Below are 22,465 nucleotides of genomic sequence, written 5' to 3'. Positions count from 1 at the left end.
AATAGTATTATGGTATTCATTTTTTAAATATGTTTTTATTTATTTTTAGAGAGAGAAAGAGAAGAAGGGAGAGTGAGACACAAATTAGCTGCCTCCCACACACCCGCTCCTAGGGATTCTGGTCCCTGACTGGGAACGGAACTTGCGACCTTTCAGTGCATGGGACCACGCTCAACCAGCTGAGCCACACCAGCCGGGGCTACGGTATTCATTTTTAAAGGCTATTTTTCTTTTCTTTTCTTTTGTTAATCCTCACCTGAGGATATTTTTTCCATTGATCTTTTAGAGAGAGTGGAAAAGAAAGGGAAAGACAGAGATAAACATTGATGTGAGATAAACACCTCAATTGGTTGCCTCTTGCATGTACCCTGACCAGGGCCCAGGCCTGGGAGGTGCCTGCAACCAAGGCACCTACCCTTGACCAGAATCGAACCCGGGACTCTTTGGTCTGCAGGCCGACACTCTATCCACTGAGTCAAATCAGCTAGTGCAAAAATATTCTTTTCTTTACCTGTCAGCCTACTATTTAGCCATACATTTTAACAAAAAGCTTACATTAGATATAAATGTAATAGTGAGCTGACTTTATTTGCTGAACTCCTTTTCATGTTCAAGAATAAGAGTGTATTCTAAAAACTGACCAGAGAGGCAAAAGGACAGATGTAATAATATTGTATTTTTTTCTAGGCATTTGAAAATTATTTCTTTAAAAGAACCAAAACTCTTAGTCTCTATAAAATGTCCAGTAACTACAAATGTGATAAAAAAAACAGATTATGATGTAAAATGCAGGTATGAACTAATATTAAAAATACATTTAAGACTTTAGTTTACATGAGTATTTGGAAACAATGAAAATGTTATTTGGTACATGAGATTATTTACTGATAGGTGCTGAGTTCATTTAATTCTTAATTTTTATGAAATGTTATATAAAAATACTTATATAGCTCTACTTAATACCACATTTTTCAAGCGCTATCTAAATATGAAAACAAATTGCTGGAATGTCTCCTTATTCAAGAAATCTAGAACAAAATACATAGAGTAGAACAAATGAGAAAGGGTTGGCTATATTTGAGAAAGAAAACCTCAAACAATGCATATATAATTATTCCTTATTATGCACCCATATGTAATTATTATTTTTCATCCTATGTTCATCACCATATTCTTTCTTTAAGAAGAAAAATATAGGGTGGTAATTTCAACGATATGAATACTACAAAACATTTCCTTCCCTTCACCACAGGCATCTAAAGATGAGACAGTTTTACCTCAACCAAAATGAACATTATTAAGAAAACAAAATGAAAGCACAAACTCTTTTAGATGCAAAATCTTATCTATCTCAAACCTTGTATTGCTCTAAAAATTACTTGTGTAAAACTGTAACATCACTGCTAAAGTCAGTATTTTGAATTTTAACACTAATTTGAAAAATAGATTAATATCTACACAGGTAGTAAGATACTAAAAATGCTTTCTAACATCTACTCTAATTGTGTACTTTTAAAAAGTGGGTACAGCCCTAGCCAGTTTGGCTCAGTGGATAGAGGGTTGGCCTGCAGACTGAAGGGTCCCAGGTTTGATTCCCGTCAAGGGCACATGCCCGGGTTACGGGCTCGATCCCCAGTAGGGGGCGTGCAGGAGGCAGCCAATCAATGATTCTCTCTCATCAATGATGTTTCTATCTCTCTCTCCTTCTCTCTTCCTCTCAGAAATCAATAAAAAAATATATTTTTAAAAAATCGGTACATTGTGTACATAATATTGTGTACATTTTTTGTGATTTATTCATGTTCTTGCAATGCCTTCCATGATTCCACTAAACAGTATGACTTTCAACATATCACGAAGAAAATTCTTGTTATCATGTAACAAAGTATTCTGGTTAGAAATAAATGTATTATTCCTTGTAATAACAATGATTTATCCACAGAATGGCAGAGCTAATTTCCCATGACAGTGATACTATTTCTCAGAATTTTGTCTAGCAAAACTACTTTGTAAAGTTAGATGCAAAGAGGTACTAACTAGTTCATGGGCCTGAGAATCACACCGACCTGGGTTTCATTTTATATTTTACTAGGGGCCCAATGCATGAATTCATGCACCTTGAAAGGCTGTGGTGGGCAAAGGGGCAGGTCTCAGCCCATCACTTGTGCCCCCCCACTCCGGCCCTTCCCACCGTGGCCCCCGGTCCCCTGTCTGCCGGCAGCCCCACTCCCACTGCCACCGCTCCCATACGCTGATGGCGCCGACCCCACTCGCACCCACTGACGGCGCAGAGCGATTGGGGCTGGCACCAGCAGCGGGTGCGAGCAGCAGCTGCTGTCCCGATCGCCCCTTAGGAGCAGGGGGAGGTGAAGAAGCCCTCAGGGGCAATCAGGGCCAGCAGCTGCCACTGACATCCACTGATGGCACCTAGCGATTGGGACCAGCGCCGGGCACCGGCTGTGGGTGTGAGCGGGGTCGACATTGGCAGCAGGTGCGAGCGGGGCCCTCGCCGGCAGCAGGTGCAAGAGGAGACTGCCGGCCCCAATCGCCCCTCAGGAGCAGAGGGAGGTGGAGAAGCCCTAAGGGGCGATCGGGGCCAGCAGCCACTGCTCGCACCCACTGCTGGCACCAAGTGATCAGGGCTGGTGCCGGGGACTGACAGTGGGTGCTAGTGGGGATGGCACCAGCAGCAGGTGCGAGTGCCAGGTGGGACTATGGCGCGTGGGAGCAAAGAATTTTCAGTTACCCCCAGAGGCTCGCCCTGATGACAGCAACTGGCGCCCCGCCTTGGTCTGGTGCCCCCGCTCACCTGCTCCACCATCCTGCCACGGCCAATGCCCGCCATGTTCTGCACACATCTGCACACATTCTAGTGGTCAGCACACATCATAGCAACTGGTTGTTTGGTTGTTCCACCATTCGCTCTATTTGCATATTAGAGTTTTATATATATAGACACTCACAAGCTATGTGACTTCAGCTCTCTTACTTAGTCTTTTTTAACCTCAATTTCCAAACTCATCTGTAAACTGGGACATAATGTTTATGAATTCCTTACCACAGTGCCTGGGCAAGGCACATATTTAATCAAACAGACCAAAGTAATCTATTGCTTTGTGAAAATAATTTTGAGTAAGCTAAAATAAGGATCAAAAACAACAATGCAACTAAAACAAGACAGGGAAATCCTCTTCTCACTCTACTGTTTAAAACAATTAAAAATAAAATTAAGGATGCACCCTGGCCAGGTGGCTCAACTGGTTGGAGTGTAGGCCCATATACCAAAAGGTTGTGAGTTCAATTTCTGGTTAAGGCACATACCTAGTTTGCAGGTTGGATCTCTGGATGGGGTCCATACAGGAGGCAACTGATTGATGTCTCTCTCTCACATCAATGTTTCTCTCTCTCTCTTCCTAAAAATCAATAAAAGTAAAAAAAAAAACCCATATCATCAGGTGAGGATTAAAAATAAGAAGAAATTATTTATCTATAGAAAATATCTCTGATTTTTCAACAAACTATGTCTTCTTATAAGAGTTTTATTATTTTACCTCTTATTTTTTTAATTTTTTAAAATGATTTTGAGAGAGGGAGAGAGATAAAGAGATAGAAAAATTATGAGGAACATCATCGATTGGCTGCCTCCTGCACGGCCCCTACTGGATCAAGCTTGCAACCAAGGTACATGCCCTTGACTGGAATCCAACCTGGAACCCTTCAGTCCACAGGCTGATGCTCTATCCACTGAGCCAAACTGGCTAGGGCGACCTCTTAAATTTAAATATTTTATCCATTTGGGGTTAATTTTGGTATATAAATTCATTTTTTATATGCAGCTACCCAGTTGTTCCACCAACAGTTGTTGAAAACACTATTCTTCTCCTCATTGATTTTATCTTGGCACCTTTATGAAAAATCACTTAATTTTTATGCAAGTACTATACTGACTTAATTACATGATAGTTTTCTAGTAAGTTTTGAAAGGGGTAAGTGTGAGTTCTCCAAATTTGTTCTTTTTTTTCAGGATTGTTTTGGCCGTTCTGGGTTCCTTAAGTTTCATATTAATTTTAGTACCAGCTTGTCAATTTTTGACAAAAATAAAGTTTGTATTCTGATAAGAACTGCACAGAATCTGTACACTAATTTGGAAAGTAATGCCATCGTAACAGTATTAAGTTTTTCAATTTATAAATGTAAGATGCTTTCTCTTTATTTAATTTTATTTAATTTTTTCAAGAGTCTGTAGTTTTCACAGTATAAGTTTTGCCATTCCTTTGTTAAATTTATTCTAAGTATTTTATTCTTTTGATGCTCTTGTTTATGGGATTTTAATAATCTTATTTTTGGATTTTTTTACTGCAAGTAAATAAAAATAGAATTTATTTATTTAGTATCCTGTACCTTTGCTAAACCTATTCATAAGTGTAATAACTTCTCAGTGAATTTATTAAGATTTTCTATATATAACATGTGACTTGCAAAGTGCTTTTCATAATTTTTACTAATTATAGTTGGTTTGCTGCACAGAACTGCCTTTTAAGAAGTGGATCTCTGCCATTTAACTTTTAGTATAAATTTTATCAATACATAACTTACTTGAAATTGGAAAATGAAAAGACTGTAATTTAAAACTGCAAGAAAGTTTTACAACTATCAAAAAGTTAGTTTTTCGGAGATTCCAAAATGGTGGTGGAGTAAGTGGAAGCTACACTGACACTCTCCCAGGACCAAACTGGAAATACAACTAAAATATAGAAAAACCACCCTGAAAAATCAGCTGGAAACTAGCCAGAGAGAACCTTGATAACCAAGGGTGGAAAGTGGAGACCGTATAAAGACTGGTAGGAAGGGCGGAGGCATGAAAGGGCTGGCCGGGCTCCCACTGACAGCATCGAAGTTCCAGAGGGATATTTCAGCTGTGGGTGATTCCCACTGAGAATTCTGGGCTCTAAACCCCAAACTGGGCTTCCCGGCCCAGAGCATCAGAACTGAGAAAGGTGCCTGTGAAAAGCAGCAGCGTTGCGGTCGGTCTGGAGAGATGTCTGGAAATGCAGGCACCTTTTCTTATGCTTATTGGCCATTTGTATATCTATCTTCTTTGGGAAAATATCTATTCAAGTCCTTTTAAAATGGGTTGTGTGTTTATTTGTTTTGCTATTGAGTTGTTGGAATCCTTTATATATTCTGGATAATATTCCTTGTCAGATATACACAAACTAGAGGCCCGGTGCACGAATTTGTGCATGGGTGGGGTTCCCTCTGGGTGGACTGCAGGGGTCGAACCAAAACCCACAGTCCAACACCGCCCACAGTTCCCACCTGCCACTCCTGCTCATCCCAGCCCCACTGCGCCTGCCTCAGGCTCGCACCCAATCAGTCCCAATCGGGAGAGGCTCGTGCTGCCATAACAGTGCTCAACAGCCATGAACCCTGCATCTGGAACCCTCCCAAAGGGAGTGGCCTGCAGGATCAGGTTGAAACTGGCTCTCCGACATCCCCTGAGGGGTCCTGGATTGCAAGAGGGCACAGGCCAGGCTGAGGGACCCCACCAGTGCACGATCAGATGGGGGAGGGACTGAGGGAGGGCTCCAGGGTGTATCCAGCCCATCTCACTCAGTCCCTATTGGCCAGACCCCAGCAGCAAGATAACCTACTGAATGGAGCATCTGCCCCTTGGTGGTCAGTGCACATCATAGCAAGTGGTTAAGAGCGGCCTTAGCATATTATTAGCATATTACGCTTCGATTGGTTGAACAGTCTACTGGTCACCGGACGACTGGACACTTAGCATATTAGGCTTTTATTATATAGGATATTTTCTCCTACTCCATGGATTGCATTTTCATTCTGTTGATTGTGTCCTTTGATGCACAAAAGTTTTACATTTTGATGTAGTCTAATTTATCTTTTTTTCTTTTGTTGACTGTGCTTTTAATGTCATATTCAAGAAATGATCATCAAATCCAATGTCATAAAGCTTTTCTCATGTTTCCCTCCAAAAGTTTTATAGTTTTAGCTCTTACATTTAAGTCTCTTTTATTTTTAAAAAAAATCTTTATTGTTGAAAGTATTACAGATGTCCCACATTTTCCCCCATTAACCCCCTCCACCCTGCTCCCACATCCTCCCAAGTACATTTAGGTCTTTAATACATGTTTAGTTAATTTTATATTTGCTTTAAGGTAGGGTCCAACTTCATTTTTCCTTTGTTTTATTTTATTTTTATTGACTGATTGATTTATACATACTTAATCCCTTCTCCTTTTCCACCCAGCCCAGCACACCCCCTCTCATAGTCCTATTTGTTTAAAAGACTCCTTTCCCATTGAATGGCTTTGGCATTCCTATCAAAATCATTTGACCATATAACGAAGGGTTTATTTCTGGGCTTTCAAGTCTACTCCATTGGTCTATGCATCTGTCTTATGCCAGTATAACACTATTTTAATTACTGTAGTTTTGTTTTAAGTTTTGAAATCAGGAAGTATGAGCTCTCCAACTTTGTTCTTTTTCAGAATTGTTTTGGCTATTTGGGGTCCCTTGAGATTCCATATGAATCACAGGATGGATTTTTATATTTCTGCAAAACTCCAAGGGATTTTGATAAGGATTGCACTAAATCTGTAGATCACTTTAGGTAGTATTGACATCATACCAACATTAAAAGTCTTCCCATCTATGATCATAAAATGGCTTTCCATTTATATGTGTCTTCTTTAATTTCTTTCAGCAAAATTTTGTAGTTCCTAGTGTAATATAGTTTCCAGTGTACAAGTTTTTCTCCTCCATAGTTAAGTTTATTTCTAAGTATCTTATTCTTTTTTATGCTATTGTAAATTAAATTGTTTTTTGTATTTTTTAAGTCTTATATAAATGGTATCATCCAGTACTTATGTTTTCACAATTTTCTTTTCCACTATTATTATGGTACATATATACATAATAAAAGTGTAACGACATGTAACGAAACAACAGACAGCACCTTCAGGATAGCTCTCATCTCTGGGGAGGAAGAGGGCAGAAATGGGATGATGTACAGAAGGGATTTAGCTGTTATCTATAATTTTTTTTCTTTTTTAATAGGAAACCATAGTAAAAGATTTGTATATTCGCCATACTTTCCTAATTTGATATATCTTACAACTAAATGTTCTAATTAGATAAAAGAAGTGTGAAAACATGTGGTATCTGAAGCATTACTGTGGGCTAATAAGCAAATATGACTTTGCCTGGACTACCTCTGGGGTCATTAACCTAGACTGTCACCTCTAGGCTAATTCATTTTCTCTTGGTGTGGCAGTAGGTAATCTAGAAAACCAAGTAAACAGTCACAGTTCTCACCTCTAAGACGCTAAAAGCGGGGGTTCTACACTATTAAAATCTTCATACCAATGAGCCTTTACTTGCTCCACACAATTCAACTTGACTCCTTTCATAATACATAAATATGCTTTAGGAAAAAAGAAATATACTATCAGGAGTACGCTCTTTTCATTAGGTTTAATGCTTCTGATAATAGCTAAGCCAATAAATATGGGAAGTAGATTTTGATAATATATAACAAGGTGGATATTTTCCGGGGAAATTTTTCATGCATTAATTTTGATGTTTTTAAAACAGCCCTACTTTCTTCATGAGCTAAAAAATGAAACAGGAGATAACAATTCAAAGACACCACTTGAACTGTCAGGCCAATGGCCTCTAGTTTTCCAACATGGAATCTAAACAAGCACAGAGAAATAACAGTTCAAAGAAGTAACCAGAGCAGTTTTCTTATTAAGCCAAGGCACGGCTTAGAAAAATACAGTGTTAGGATATCAGATTACCACTACAGTGGTTACCACTACAGTGGTGACTCACAAATTATGCTAAAGTCTACCTTTTTGAAAAGTTAACCTTCCCGAAGGAAAATGCTACATAATAATATTAGTAGTCTCTACTACACAACATAATTTGCCACTCAACCTGATGTATGGTTATCTGTCCACTTACAAAACTATTCTTTAAAACAATCACATGGAAAGAAGGAATGTAAAGAATCACATAAGTTCCTCACAAAATATATCATAAGACAACTGTTTACTTCCATCACAGCTTTCATTTTCAGAGAGTTGAGTGAAACATCTTTTAGTAACAAATGCTTTAGTAGTTTTAGCATACAGAATGAGTCACAGAGTTTAAACAAAACCAAGGAGACTGCCCTTAATTCACGAAGTAACCTCATTTACTTGTGATGCCACCACATAAGGACGTCAGCTTCTCCAGTGTAGCAGCTTAGCACTTATCTAGCACACAGCCGGTACAGTCTGGCCTAAGTACTTGTTGAATAAATGAATTCTCATTAATTCTTGACTTCCGGCATTTTTTAGCTGGGATCAAGAAACTGCCGTGCACCTAAAACCTCAGCAGGTCTTATTTCAGTGAAATTGTATTATTATGATTTTCATATCCTGTTTAAATCTTTTGACAAAAAGTCATTTTCCCCAAAAACAAAATGACATTTCAATGCAGCTTAGCCATGAGAAAAGGAATGTAAATTAATATAGTATTTATTGTGCTAACTATATAGTAGTTTCTGGGTTCATGTTGAAACTAAAAAAGGACACAAGCGAAAATAGAAACTTCATGGGTTTTTTTCTGGCAATCTCAAAAACAGAATTTAAGCATATTACTTATACCACAGTACAAACACTAAATCTTATTGTAACATTATTCAGTACAGACAAGAATTAAACTAAAGCAGTTTTGTCATGGATATCATCCTAGGGTTTTAAGTTCTTCAAAACAAAAGGAATGTCATCATAAGGTAAATTTAGCCTCAAGAATGTCTCACAACATGAAATCTCAAGAAAATGTTATATGAGGCTTCAGATTATTATTTTAAAAGAATGGTGACCTACCACAGCTATCATACATTTGGAATTATAATTAAAGATACTCTTCTCTATTGCAAAGCCAAAAGTATCTCAATAACAAAAGAAAAAATGAATCAGGTGTCAAGAGGTGGGTTTAGAATGCGACTAAATCTAGGAATGTTATTTCCTAATTACCATCAGAGAAAAAAAATTTCCATTTACATTCAGCTTCCTAAAGAAGATGAAACAAATACAAAGCTATGTTATAGATTCAAAAGATGTAAGTCACTGCAGAAGTTAAAAATTGTTTCAAATATTCATAGATAATTTCAAAATTATACCACCCCCAAAAAAGAAACTTACCGAGAACATTTTCCCATTGTTTGATGCTACAACAGTATGAACTTCATCATTCAGTTTTACTGAAAGCTCCCAGTTAGCCACTTGTGGTTTAACAATAGGCACTCTGAAGTAGAAAGAAAAGAAAAACACTTAATAATTTCATATTTTTATTTCTCAGTAAACTGATTTTCTTTTGAGATTAAGTGTACAGAGTAAAATTCCCAAAGACCGTATTTCAGAACATTTTATTTTAAAGGTTCTATTCTTGAAAAAAACTAGAGAGATTAAAAAACAAACAAACACTAAAAAAAAAAAAACCTCATACACAGACACTCCAAGGACAACAGCAGTCATTCTGGGATAATTGTGGTTCCATCATCTATTTGAAGTACCCTCATCTAGTCTATGAATTTCAGTGGCTTTATTTGTGACAGTCCTTCAAAGATTAACCTTCCTTAAACAATATTCATTTCTTTTCAATATCTGGTTACTGTCCAAGACTGTTTTTAAAATACTACAATGCTAGACCTTTCTTTTTTTTTTTTTACTGAGTTTGCAAAAACAAAACAAAACAAAACTGTACATAATTAGCATATACACTTTGGTGAGTTGGGACATATTTATTCGCTCATGTTACCATCACCACAATCAAGGTAATAAACATTCCCATCACCTCCAAAACCTTCCTTTTGTGTTTGTTTGTTTTTTCATTTATTTGTTTTGATAAGAATACAACATCACTAATGCTTGTCTTAACACAGAGATTTTTTTCTTGTGCATGATCAATGTTACATGGTCCAGAAAAATTGAATGAAGCAGCCGGAAATAAAAACATTTTTAGAATACAAATATTTGGCACATTTATTTTATTTTTTGTTAATCCTCACCAGAGGATATTTTTAGAGAGAGTGGAAGGGAGGAGGAGAGAGAGAGAAACAGCAATGTGAGAGAGACACATCAACTGGTTGCCTCCCGCATGAGCCTAGACCAGGGCCAGAGATCAAACCTGAAACCCAGGTTCAATGCATGGGTCTCCACTCTAACCACTGAGCAAAACAACCAGGGCCCACACATTTTTTTAAATTTACAACATTTTAATGATTTCTGAGTTAAACTAATTTAAATATTGTATGTTTACATTATTTGTAGTTGTGAAGTAATATGTACTAAATACTAAATATGTAGTATCCAGACTCTGGCTTAAATCCTAGTTCTGAAAACATGTTGCAAGCTATATTTTAATTTAACCCCCCATACCAACCAATTTCAAAAGTATTTTCTGTGTATTTGATTTTTTTAAAAAGTTATAGTCACAAAAACTTTGAATATAATCAAATCATTTCTAGACATATGTTTAATGGAGAATAATTAATCACTAAGGTAAATATTTGTATTTGACCCACTACTTATTTCCTAAAGATGAAAAAATGTTTTCAATACTATAAGAGTGAAAATTAAAGTGAAATATGCATCAGAAAAACCAGTAATAATGCATATGAAGGCCTGGAAGAGTCTTTTTGGCACTTTGAAGAAGACTGTTTCAGAACAGAGCATCACACTTGAGAACTGGAAAGAACAACAGGGGAGCATGCAAGAGGGAGAGAAGGAGGGGAGAGAGAAAAGAAGGCATGGCCCAGAGAGAAGGAAAGGGAGGACAGTCCTTCTGTGCTCCAATTCCACTCTATTCCAAGGGGCATTTTTTTGTTTATGTCTGTTTCCCCTATAGGCCTGTGAGCTTCTCAAAGACCAAGATCATGCCTTATTTTTATATATCCCAAAGCATGCACAGGATAAGCCCTGTCACTCAAGGGACACAGCATGAACTACTGAAGAAGAGTGAACCTTTGTTAGGGGCAGGAGGGAGAAACAGAACAGTGGAGACTAGTTATAAGAAATATTAATCATGCTCTGTTAACTGTGATTGTTTTGTTCTGATTAAAGAAAGCACATTCTAACCTGGCTGGGAATTGTACATCCAGGGACCTGGGTATTAACCTGGAAATACAGTCCATTCTCCTTATCTGAGAATTGCCTATCATCATGAAAAGATTAACAAACTTGTTGCTGAAACAATGGGCGTTGCCTGCCTTTAGCAATCCCTCAGCCCTCATTGCCTATAATCTGTAGCCATTTTACCCAATTTTATTCCTTTTGCATACCCATTGTTACTCCTTTTGCCTATTTCCTTCCAGATATAATCTTTGTCCTTCTACCCAATATAAGCAGTTGGCTTAAAGGGGAGAGAGGGGATGAAAAGCAGACTTTCATGGATGACCTAATGTTCTCCCATACTTCTGGCATTATTGGAATAAATGTTCATACATGAGTCAACCCTATCTCTGCTTAACTGACTCAACTAGTGACAGGCAGCCCGGACCATTTATTGTCTGATCTCACCTTGAGCTCCCAGATTACAACCTGGCTGCATTTGGACTGCGTAGATGACCTCACTAGACTTCTCTTAGTTCACCTTCAACTGGGGTTATCACCCTGACCTCTCAGGGGTATTACAGAACAGGGCAATGTGGCTTTCTGAAATCTTTGCAGTCCTGATAATTAGGTTACTCTCCTACTCCAAATTGTTCCAAGACTTTCTACTTCAGCTCAGGTTAAATCTTAACTTACTACCATTCAAGTTCCTTAAAATAAGACCCCACTCTTTGTACCTATTTCTGATTACTCTCTGATTTGATTGAGCCAAGTGCTTAAACTGCTTCACAAACCAAACCAAACCAAGCCAAGTTAAGAGGAGCAAGAGAAATAAGCACAGAGGTTAAAAACTCACTCTGGTGACTTCCAGCTTGCCATTTATTAGTTTGACCTAGAGCAAACTATTCAAGTCTCAGTTTCCTTATCCTATATAATAAAGAGGTAATATGCAAATCGACCATCGTTCCAACACAAGATGGCCGCCCCCATGTGGACACAAGATGGCTGCCACAAGATAGCCAGCAGGGGAGAGCAGTTGTGGGTGATCAGGCCAGCTGGGGAGGGCAGTTAGGGGTGACTGGGCCAGCAGGGGTGGGTAGTTGGGGGTGACCAGGCCTGCAGGGGAGGACAGTTGGGGGGGAACCAGGCCTGCAGGGGAGGGCAGTTGGGGGGGGATCAGGCCAGCAGGGGAGGGCAGTTGGGGGGGATCAGGCCAGTAGGGGAGGGCAGTTGGGGTGACCAGGCCAACAGGGGAGGGCAGTTAGAGGTGACCAGGCAGGCAGGGGAGGGCAGTTAGGGGCAATCAGGCTGTCAGGGGAGGGCAATTGGGGAAGACCAGGCCAGCAGGGAAGGGCAGTTAGGGTTGACTGGGCCAGCAGGGGAGGGCAGTTGGGGGCAACCAGGTCAGCAGGGGAGGGCAGTTAGGGGCAATCGGGCCGGCAGGAGAGCAGTTAGGCATCGATCAGGGTGGCAGGGGAGTGTTTAGGGGGTGATCAGGCTGGCAGGCAGAAGCAGTTAGGGGCAATCAGGCAGGCAGGCAGGTGAGCGGTTGGGAGCCAGCAGTCCTGGATTATGAGAGGGGTCCCAGATTGGAGAAGGTGCAGGCTGGGCTGAGGGACACCCTCCCCTCCCCCCATGCACCAATTTCATGCACTGGGCCTCTGGTGTATAAAATAAGGATAATCATATTATCTGCATCAAAATGATGTATTGAGGATTAAATAATGTGTGTAAATGTTAACTTTTATTGTTATCATTAGTCCCAACTCTAGGCCTATTCTCTTATTTTACCTCATAACTGAAATCCCTTTAAGGAAACTGAATTCCTCTCTCTGCTTCTCAAACAGACTGTCTAAAAGAATTTCTCTCATAAACTGTTCCCTAATTATAGTATACACTTCAGTGATCTCCCTTGTACTTAACCTATATTATATGCTTGATATTTTCATAATTTAGTGGCCCAATGGAGGTAATTCTTTCAAGTAAATGTGGAGACACTTTAGTTATGATGCAACAAGCCTCTGTTTCCAGAGGAGTAAGGAAGTTGTTGATCTTGACATCCTGTTGGAACCCAAAAAGCATTTTCCCACAGAAAGTGATCTTACAGCTGGTGGGGAGATGGAGTTGCCTCTCTTCGGAACCTAACTACTATTTATTTTTCCATTCTTTTATTTTGATCCACATCTGTTTCGTATATGTTATAACCTCCCCAAGAGGGAACTTGCAGCACGGGCTCTTGAGTTAAAATGCTGAGGTCTCATCTCAGCCCATTCTCTTCCTAGAAATGGCCCCAGGAACTCAGTCAATCCTTTTGAACCCAAATTTCCACAATTGTAAAATATGGATCAGAGCAAAGTTGGGAGCGGGAGGGTGGTAATAGAGGAAAACTGTTGTTTCTTCTCAGCACAAAAGCCCTGAAGTGGCACTTTTCTAAAAATTTCTTTCAAGGTGACATGTTAGTAAGATATAGGAAAGAGGTTCCACTGTGAACGCAAAATCTTGAGCTACCAAGAAAAGATCATCAATGTGGAATCTCTTTATGAATTTGATCTTCCACAAACAAAATTTGCTGAGTCCTTCTGGCTTTACATTCGTTTCAAAGTACTTTTGTTTGTAAATAGAATGGATGGGTTTGGGCATGTATGTCATGTCCAATATAAATACCAATAAACTTTAATACACTATAAATAAAAATAATAACACATACCAACCTAAAAGTACATATGCTCTATTTCTGCAAAATTATTGAAACTACATTAACAACAATTGATAGCAATTCTACTGTTTATAATGGTAATTATTATGTAAAGTTATATTTCAAATTTTAAAAAAGAATTACATTTATCTAATAAATCCAAACTAGTCTCAGAGATGATTTTTATAAAAGACTCTGAAAAGAAGGAGCAAAACTCATGGAGCTTCATGCAGCTCTTCATGGCAATAACACACAGAAACTAGCCTCCTTTCCTGAAGTATCTAAGGGAGAGCAGCTACCACCTGATCAAAAATTTCATCTGTACAACTTATTAGTTACTTGCAAAGCTGATATAATTTAAGCTACTACTACTTCAAAACACAACCTCCTCCCTCCCAAAAAAAGGGAAAAGGAATTCACATAAACAGCTGCTCACAAAGCAAATCAAATAATAGCTCTCACCCAGACCTGTCTACTTTGATTATCATCAACCAGCCAGAAAGAATATGCTCAATAAAACTAAATTTTTCTACATTTTATGACAAAAACTGTCAGTTGATTGTCACAAATGCTAATGCTAATACATTTAGCTTATTGAAATATTTTAATCAAAAAAGTACTAATGCAAATACACTGTTTTAACATGTCATTTTTTTAAAGCAGATTTTATGTAAACATAACTATCAGGATCTTTAGTTAGCTGGGATTATAAGCATCTCAAAACCATATTATCAGACACTCAGAAAAGCTGGTTTCAACTGTGCTATTACCTATTTAGGAGTGAAATACTGAGTTAAAACAATGTTAGTGGTCAAAGAATCATTAAGCAATCCTTCATCATAACTTTCACAGTGGGTGGTCTGTAAAATGATCAAGAATAATATGCTGCATTCCATAGCCACAGAGGTCAGCTTCTGCATACAAATCTTTGCAGGAAGAAAAAGGCCTTCAGAAAAGTGGGCCATTCATCTGAACGAAGTTCAGAGAATTTCCAGCACGGTGAAAAGCTATGTTATGCAAGCACATAGATGTATTCAGTGGGGGTAGACAGAACCAGCTCCATGGAGACTACAAAGGAGCCCTCCCATGGCTCATGAATAAGTCGAGGAAATGATCAGAAAAAAAAAGAGAGAGATGTTTAGACAGATGGCCCACTTTAAATGCCTGAGACAGGGCATAAGCAATTTTAATGAAACTTTAGATCTAGCATATGAATTGTTTCTTATTTCCTCCAGGAAAAAAAAAAATCTAAAGAAGACAAAAATTCAGCAATTCACTGAAAAACCCACTTTTAAGCAAGTTGGGATGGCGAAAGAGTCACAAATACAAGTTTTATTAATGCAATAAATTCATACACAATTTTTCACAGAGCCATCAGCTATCAAAATGAATATAAAAAGCACAGAATGAGCAGATTAAAGGAATTTTAAACAGAAGTCTACTGCCAAACCAAACAAAAATCTAAGCCTTATTATGTGAGAACTTACAACACTCCAACATTAAAGTTTATCATTGCTGAAGAAAGATAAAAGCAGCATTTCCAGAGAACCTCTTCAAAGCTAGAAATTGTGACAGTGGAGGAATGGAATTCTGCCTGCACACAATTTAAAATGTGTACATTCAAATACATACGTCCTTGTAGAACAGCGTATGTCTCAAAATAGTGTCTAGAAATAGGGAACACACCCACATTTGGTGTCATTAGCATTACAAATTACTACACAAATAACTGAATCTAGAAATGAATAATAATCTTCTCATAATTATATATATGTTCCTATTATGCACACCCTATCCCCTTCTTCCACCAAGGTTCTCAGTTTAAACTTTGGACACAACCGGTCAGGAAATGCAAGGCTGTATAGCTATCACCCTGCAGTTCTTAGTGTCTGACTGATCACTGACCTCAAAAGCTATGTGACTATCCTCCCTGTGTCTCAGTTTCCTTATCAGTTAGACAAAGATAATAAAAATACCTGACATGTTGATTAAATGAGATAAAAGGAATATAATGTTTAGACTAGTGCTTAACACAAAAATGCTAAAAAAGAGTTACCATTGTTATAATTTGGTGCAATATCTGAAATACTTTATTATTTCAACAACCCTGTTTTTTTTAATATTAATATACAATTTACACACAGTGAAATCCACAAAATCTTAAGTTCTACCACTTACCTTTCCAGTGGAAATGCCCCCTCCCCCAAACAGTTCAACTATCAATTAGACCAGCAATTTTCAACCAGTATGCAGCAATATATGGTGTACTGCAATTAATTTTAAAATGTGTAATAACTGACTATTAGTCAGGGGCACTGACCTCTTTACCCTTAGGTTGTCAAATAAAAAAATGACAATAGCCAATACAACAATAGCTGTCCGGTGTGAATGAATCAAAATTATATATATTTTTTGTCAGATTGGCAAAAAATATATTTTTTGGTGTGCCACAAAATTTTAGTAATTAGTTTACATGTACCAATAGATGAAAAAAGGTTAAAAATTGCTGAATTAGACTAAAGCTTCATATAAACAGGCTCTAAAATTATGTGACTCTTATGAGTGGTATTTTGGTTTGTGTGGTTTTTTGCCCAATATAATGTTTTTTTGTTTATTTTTTATAAATATATTTTTATTTATTTCAGAGAGGAAGGGAGAGGGAGAGAGTGATAGAAACATCAATGATGAGAATCACTGATCAGCTCCCTCCTGCACGTCCCATGCTGGGGACCAAGCCCATAAGCCGGGCATGTGCCCTGACTGGGAATCGAACCGTGACCTCCTGGTTTATAGGTCAATGCTCAACCACTGAACAACACTGGCTGGGCCCATTATAATGTTTTTGAGGCTCATTCATATTGAATAGTCCATTCTGTTTTTATTGCTGAGTGGTGCTCTATTGAACAAACACATCAGTTCATCCTTCTGTTGAAGAAATTTAGGTTGTTTCCAGTTATGGGCTCTTATGAACTTTCTTTGTACAAGTCTTTTTTGAGGACATATGTTTTCTCGTGGGTAAAAAATATATAGAGAGAAAGAAAACACTAAAAAAATCTGTACTTACACTAGCAATGGAATTTGCTCCATATCCTTGCCACCATTTGGTGTTAATCTTTCTACTTCTAGCCAGACTAGTGGCTGAGAAACCATATCTCATAGTTTATTGTGCATTTTCTTTATGACTAATAATGTTAAGCACCTCAACATTAGTGTTTATCGTCCAATTTTTTTCAAGTTTTTGCCCATTTTTCATTAGGATGTTGGCCTTATTATTATTGATTTGGGTGAGTTATTTATTTTGGATAGAAAGCCTTTGTCAGAATTATTTATTCTGTGGCTTATTTTCTTTTAAATGTCTTACTATTAATTTTCTTTAAAATGTCTTACCTTCAGCAGTTGTTGTTTTTTAAATTAATGGACTCAATTTTTTAGAGAAGTTTTAGGTTTTGAGAAAAATAGAGCAGTAAGTACAGACAGCATATATATATATATATATATATATATATATATATATATATACACACATACATACATACACACACACACACACACACACACACACACACACACACACACACTAGAGGCCCAGTGCACGAAATTCGTGGATGGGGGGCGGTGTCCCTCAGCCCAGCATGCACCCTCTCCAATCTGGGAACCCTCAAGGGATGTCCGACTGCCCGTTTAGGCCTAAACGGGCAGTCGGACATCCCTCTCACAATCAGGACTGCTGGCTCCCAAATGCTCGCCTGCCTGCCTTCCTGATTGCCCCTAACCACTTCTGCCTGCCAGCCTGATCACTCCCTAACCACTTCCCTGCCAGCCTGATTCATGCCTAACTGCTCCCCTGCCAGCCTGTTTGCCCCTAACTGCCCTCCCCTGCAGACCTGGTCCCCACCAACTGCTCTCCCTGGCAGGCCTGGGTCCCCCCCAACTGCCCTCCCCTGCTGGCCTGATCGCCCACAACTACCCTCCCTTGCAGGCCTGGTCCCTCCCAACTGCCCTCCCCTGCTGGCCATCTTATGGCAGCCATCTTGTGTCCACATGGGGGCAGCCATCTTTGACCACATGGAGGCAGCCATCTTGTGTGTTGGAGTGATGGTCAATTTGCATATTACTCTTTTATTAGATAGGAGATATATATATATATATATATATATATATATATATATATAAAATTAACTGAAGTCCACAGTTTATATAGGGTTCACTCTGTGCTGTACATTCTACAAGTTTGAACAAATGTATAATGACATGTATCCACCATTAAGATAACATATAGAATAAGTTCACTGCCCTAAAAAAATCCCATGCTCCACCTACTCAACTTGATCTCCCTCCCCCCACCCCCAAATCCACTGCAAACACTGATCTTTACTGTTTCCATAGTTTTGCCTTTTCAAGAATGTCACAGCTAGAATCATACAAAATGTACCCTTTCCAGACTGGCTTCTTTCATTTACCATTATTGATAATATTTGTTTCCTTACTGGTATAACTAAAGTCCAAATTTTAGAAATTAAAATTAGCCCTAACCGGTTTGGCTCAGTGGATAGAGCATCGTCCTGCGGACTGAAGGGTCCCAGGTTCGATTCCGGTCAAAGGCATGTACCTTGGTTTCAGGCACATCCCCAGAGGGGGTGTGCAGGAGGCAGCTGATCGATGTTTCTCTCTCATTGATGTTTCTAACTCTCTATTCCTCTCCCTTCCTCTCTGTAAAAAATCAATAAAATATATTTAAAAATAAAATAAAATAAGACATCATTATGTCTTCTAGCATGATAGAGTCTTATTTAAGAATATTTCTTCTCATAATTATAAACTATATTTATATGACTGTTCCAATTTTAGTGACATAAATAACCCTTGCAAGTAGAGATGTAAAGAGCTTCTGGCAGGTAGAAGGGGTACACATGTGTGAACCAGTATTCTTCCCTCTTTTCTTCTCTGCCTTTGAATATAATGTAATGCTAAAATAGCACAGAGAAGTCCCAGTTTCTGTAAAACTGGCAGTTTAGTTTATTCCCAACTAACCCTTCTCCAATTATATACTCTGGAGAAGATATACAACATATAAGAACTTTAAAAAATTGTAAACAGCCCATTGACATAAAATTCATATATCATAAATTTAACCCAGGGTACAATTCAATGGGTTTTAGTATATTCACAGAATTTTGTACCTATCACTGCAAGCATTTCAAAAATATATTCAAAATCCTAAAAAAGGAAACTTTGGACCAATTAGCATCACTCCACATTCCCCCTCCAATTTCTATAGCTCTGCACAACCACTAATGCGCTTTCTATTTCTATAGAATTGCTTATTTCTAGCCATTTCATATAAATTGAATCATAAAATTTCTGGTCTATTGTGACTGCCTACTTCACTTAGCATAATGTTTTCAAATTTTATCCATTTTCTATAAAGAATCAATACTTATTTATTATTAATCCTCACCACAGGATATTTTTCCAATGATTTCAGAGAGTGGAAGGGAGGGGGGAGAGACAGAGAGAAACATCGATGTGAGAGAGACACATTCGGATTGGTTGCCTCCCACACACACCCGGACCAGGGCCAGGGGTTAAGCCTGCAACTGAGGTATGTGCCCTTGACCAGAATCGAACCCGAGGGCCTTCTAAGGGTCGATGCTCTATCCATTGAGCCAAACTGGCTATGGCTACATTTATTTTTTAATTAATGAATAATATTCCATTCTATAAAGATACCAAGTTTTATTTAATATTATACCTATCCATTGGGCATTTCATAGACCTTAGTGCTGTTACCACTTTTGGCTTATTGTGAAAAATGCCACTCAGAATATTTGTATGCAACTTTTTTGTGGACATATGACTTCACTTCCTTTAGGTATATACCTAGGAGTGGAATAGCTGGGTCACGTTGTAATGTCTTAAATTTTGAGGAATTGTCAAATTACTTACAGGTTTGCAGTATTTTAGTCATAAAAATCCCTCCAGGAATGTATGAAGACTCCAATTTCTGTATATTCTCACCAACACTGTTATTTTCTATCTTTTTTATTATGGCCATCCTGGTAGGTGTGAAGTGGTATCTCACCGTGGTTTTGATTTTCATTTTCCTAATGACTAGTGATGTTGAGCATCTTTTCATGGACTTGTTGGCTATTTGTATATCTTATTTGGAAACTTTTCTACTCATGTATTTTGCCCATTTTTTAATTGGGTGTCTTTATTATTGACTTATGAGTTCTTTATATATTCTACAGAAAAAATCTATCAAATATATGATTTGCAAGTATTTTCTCCTTTTTTGTAGGTTGCCTTTTCACATTCCTGATATTATCTTTTAATTTATCTTTATTGTTGAAAGTATTACCGGTATTACCTTTTCTCCCTCCCCCTCATTGAAAATATGTGCAGAAGCTTCTTATTTTGACATAGTCCCTTTGTTTATTTTCTCCTTAGTTTCCCTTGCCTTACGAGATGTATTGACAAACATACTGCTACAAGAGATGTATGAGATTTTGATTTTAATAGTATGGAGTTTCTTCAAAAAATTAAAAATGGAACTGCCATTTGACCCAGTGATTCTACTTCTAGGAATATATCCTAAGAAACCTGAAACAGCAATCAGAAAGAATGTATGCACCCCTATGTTCATAGCAGCACAATTTACAATAGCTGATTGTGCCCATCAGTAAGATGAGTGGATAAAAATGCTGTGGTACATTTACATCATGGAATACTATGCAGCAGTAAAAAAGAAGGAACTCTTACTTTTTGAGATGGCATGGAGGGACCTAGAGAGTATTATGCTAAGTAAAATAAGCCAGTTAGAGAAAGACAAGTATAACATGATCGCACTCATATGTGGAATCTAATGAACAAAATAAACTAATGAACAAAATATATCCAGAAACATAGACATGTGGAACAGACTGTGGAATCTCAGAGGGAAGGCGGGGGTGGATGGGTAGGTGAGTGGGAAGAGAGCAACCAAGAACTTGTATACATATTGCATAACTCATGGGCACAGACAATAGGGTAGTGCAGGCTTACAGAGGTGGGGGGGGGGCAGGCTAAAAGACATCAGTGGGGGGTGGGACATATATAATACTTTCAACAATACACTGAGTGGCCAGATTATTATGATCTCTGAACGTATAATAATCTGGCCACTCAGTATATATATATATATATACACACACACACACACACACACACACACACACACACACACACACACACACACTAGAGGCCTATTGCATGAAGATTCGTGCAAGAATAGGCCTTCCTGCCCCTGGCTTCGCTCCCAGCCGCCCAGGAGCCTGCAAATCCTTGCTGCCAACTGTCCAGGACCCTGCAAGTCCTTGCTCCCGGCAGAGCACCGCTCCTGTAGCTACCTCCACCCCCCGCCCTCCCCCTCATAGCAGGCGTTCCACCTTGCCCAGCCGCTCTGCACCTGCATATGCAAATTAACCCATCTTTGTTGGGTTAATTTGCATACTCACTCCTGATTGGCTGGCTGGTGTTGTGGAGGTTCAGTCAGTTTAGATATTTCTCTTTTATTAGTGTAGATTAGAGGCCCAGTGCATGAATTTATGCATGGGTGGGGTCAGGCCAGCCTGGCCAGGGGGAGGGGACATGGGCGATTGGCCGGCCTGCCTGCTGGTTGAACTCCTGGTAGAAGGGACAATTTGCATATTAGCCTTTTATTATATAGGATATACACTAAGTGGCCAGATTATTATGCATTCAGAGATCATAATAATCTGGCCACTCAGTGTAATGATTTAATTTTAAAAATAAAATAAAATCTTCATCTATTATCAAAGTGTCAATTTCTACTTTTTGAGATTTCAGTTTTGGATCATATATTTGAAAACTGTAATTGGATACATATACAGCAGGTTCTTGAGTAATATTGCATTTCAGGTCATTTTGTTATAATGTTGATGAAAATAAATGATTCCCAGCTGGGGCCACTGTCTGTGTGAGTCTGAACGTTTTCCCCATGTCTGTGTGAGCTTTCTCAGAGGATTCCGGTTTCCTCCCACATCCCAAAGATGTGCACATGAAGTGAATTGGTGTGTCTAAACTGTCCCAATCAGAGTGAGTGTGAGTGTATATGAGCGCACCCTGTAAAGGATGGGATTCTGTTCATGGTTGATTACCATCTCGAAAACTGAGCTGCCCAAACAGACTCACCACCCACAACCCTGAACTGGATTAAGCCAGTTGGAAAATAATTATCTTGTTTCTTAATCTTTCCAAAATATATGTATACCTCACATTTATTTCAAAGTTTAATATTAAAAGTATATTGGGTATTTACTTAGAAATTTGCTGATGTTTCTGTGACCAGAAATATGTCATAGGAACTTAACTCTTGTTTATATCAGTCTAAGAAAAACTGGTTTTGTTATGTCATTTCTCTTGAAGTCAGTTTCCAAGAATCTACCAAGACATTGAGGATTTACTGTATGCTCATAACTGTTACAGCTTTCTGATGGATTGACTCTTTTATCATTATTAAATATACCTATTTGTCTCTTGTAACAATTTTGTCTTAAAATTTTGTCTGACAGTAGTATTAGTAATATTAGTATAAATATATTTGTCTGGTGTTTCTATAATTTTACTTTAAACCTATAGTGTC

At 38.3% G+C, this 22,465-nt stretch overlaps 1 protein-coding gene across 6 annotated transcripts in view; it reads right to left on the bottom strand.

Moving 5' to 3' along the window:
- The window catches only part of PCCA (propionyl-CoA carboxylase subunit alpha), a 381,582-nt gene that overhangs the window by 120,016 nt on the left and 239,101 nt on the right, over positions 1-22,465 (bottom strand). For all 6 annotated transcript variants that reach the window (XM_054719911.1, XM_054719917.1, XM_054719915.1 and 3 more), the window contains one exon: positions 9,219-9,321. In XM_054719911.1, the coding sequence (XP_054575886.1) occupies positions 9,219-9,321 (103 nt within the window). The remainder of the gene's footprint in view (positions 1-9,218; positions 9,322-22,465) is intronic.

The sequence above is a fragment of the Eptesicus fuscus genome, chromosome 8 (genome assembly GCF_027574615.1).
Source record: "Eptesicus fuscus isolate TK198812 chromosome 8, DD_ASM_mEF_20220401, whole genome shotgun sequence".
Classification (NCBI taxonomy): domain Eukaryota; kingdom Metazoa; phylum Chordata; class Mammalia; order Chiroptera; family Vespertilionidae; genus Eptesicus; species Eptesicus fuscus.
The sequence above is the reverse complement of the archived record's forward strand: the minus strand, read 5'-3'. Positions and strand labels throughout refer to the sequence as shown.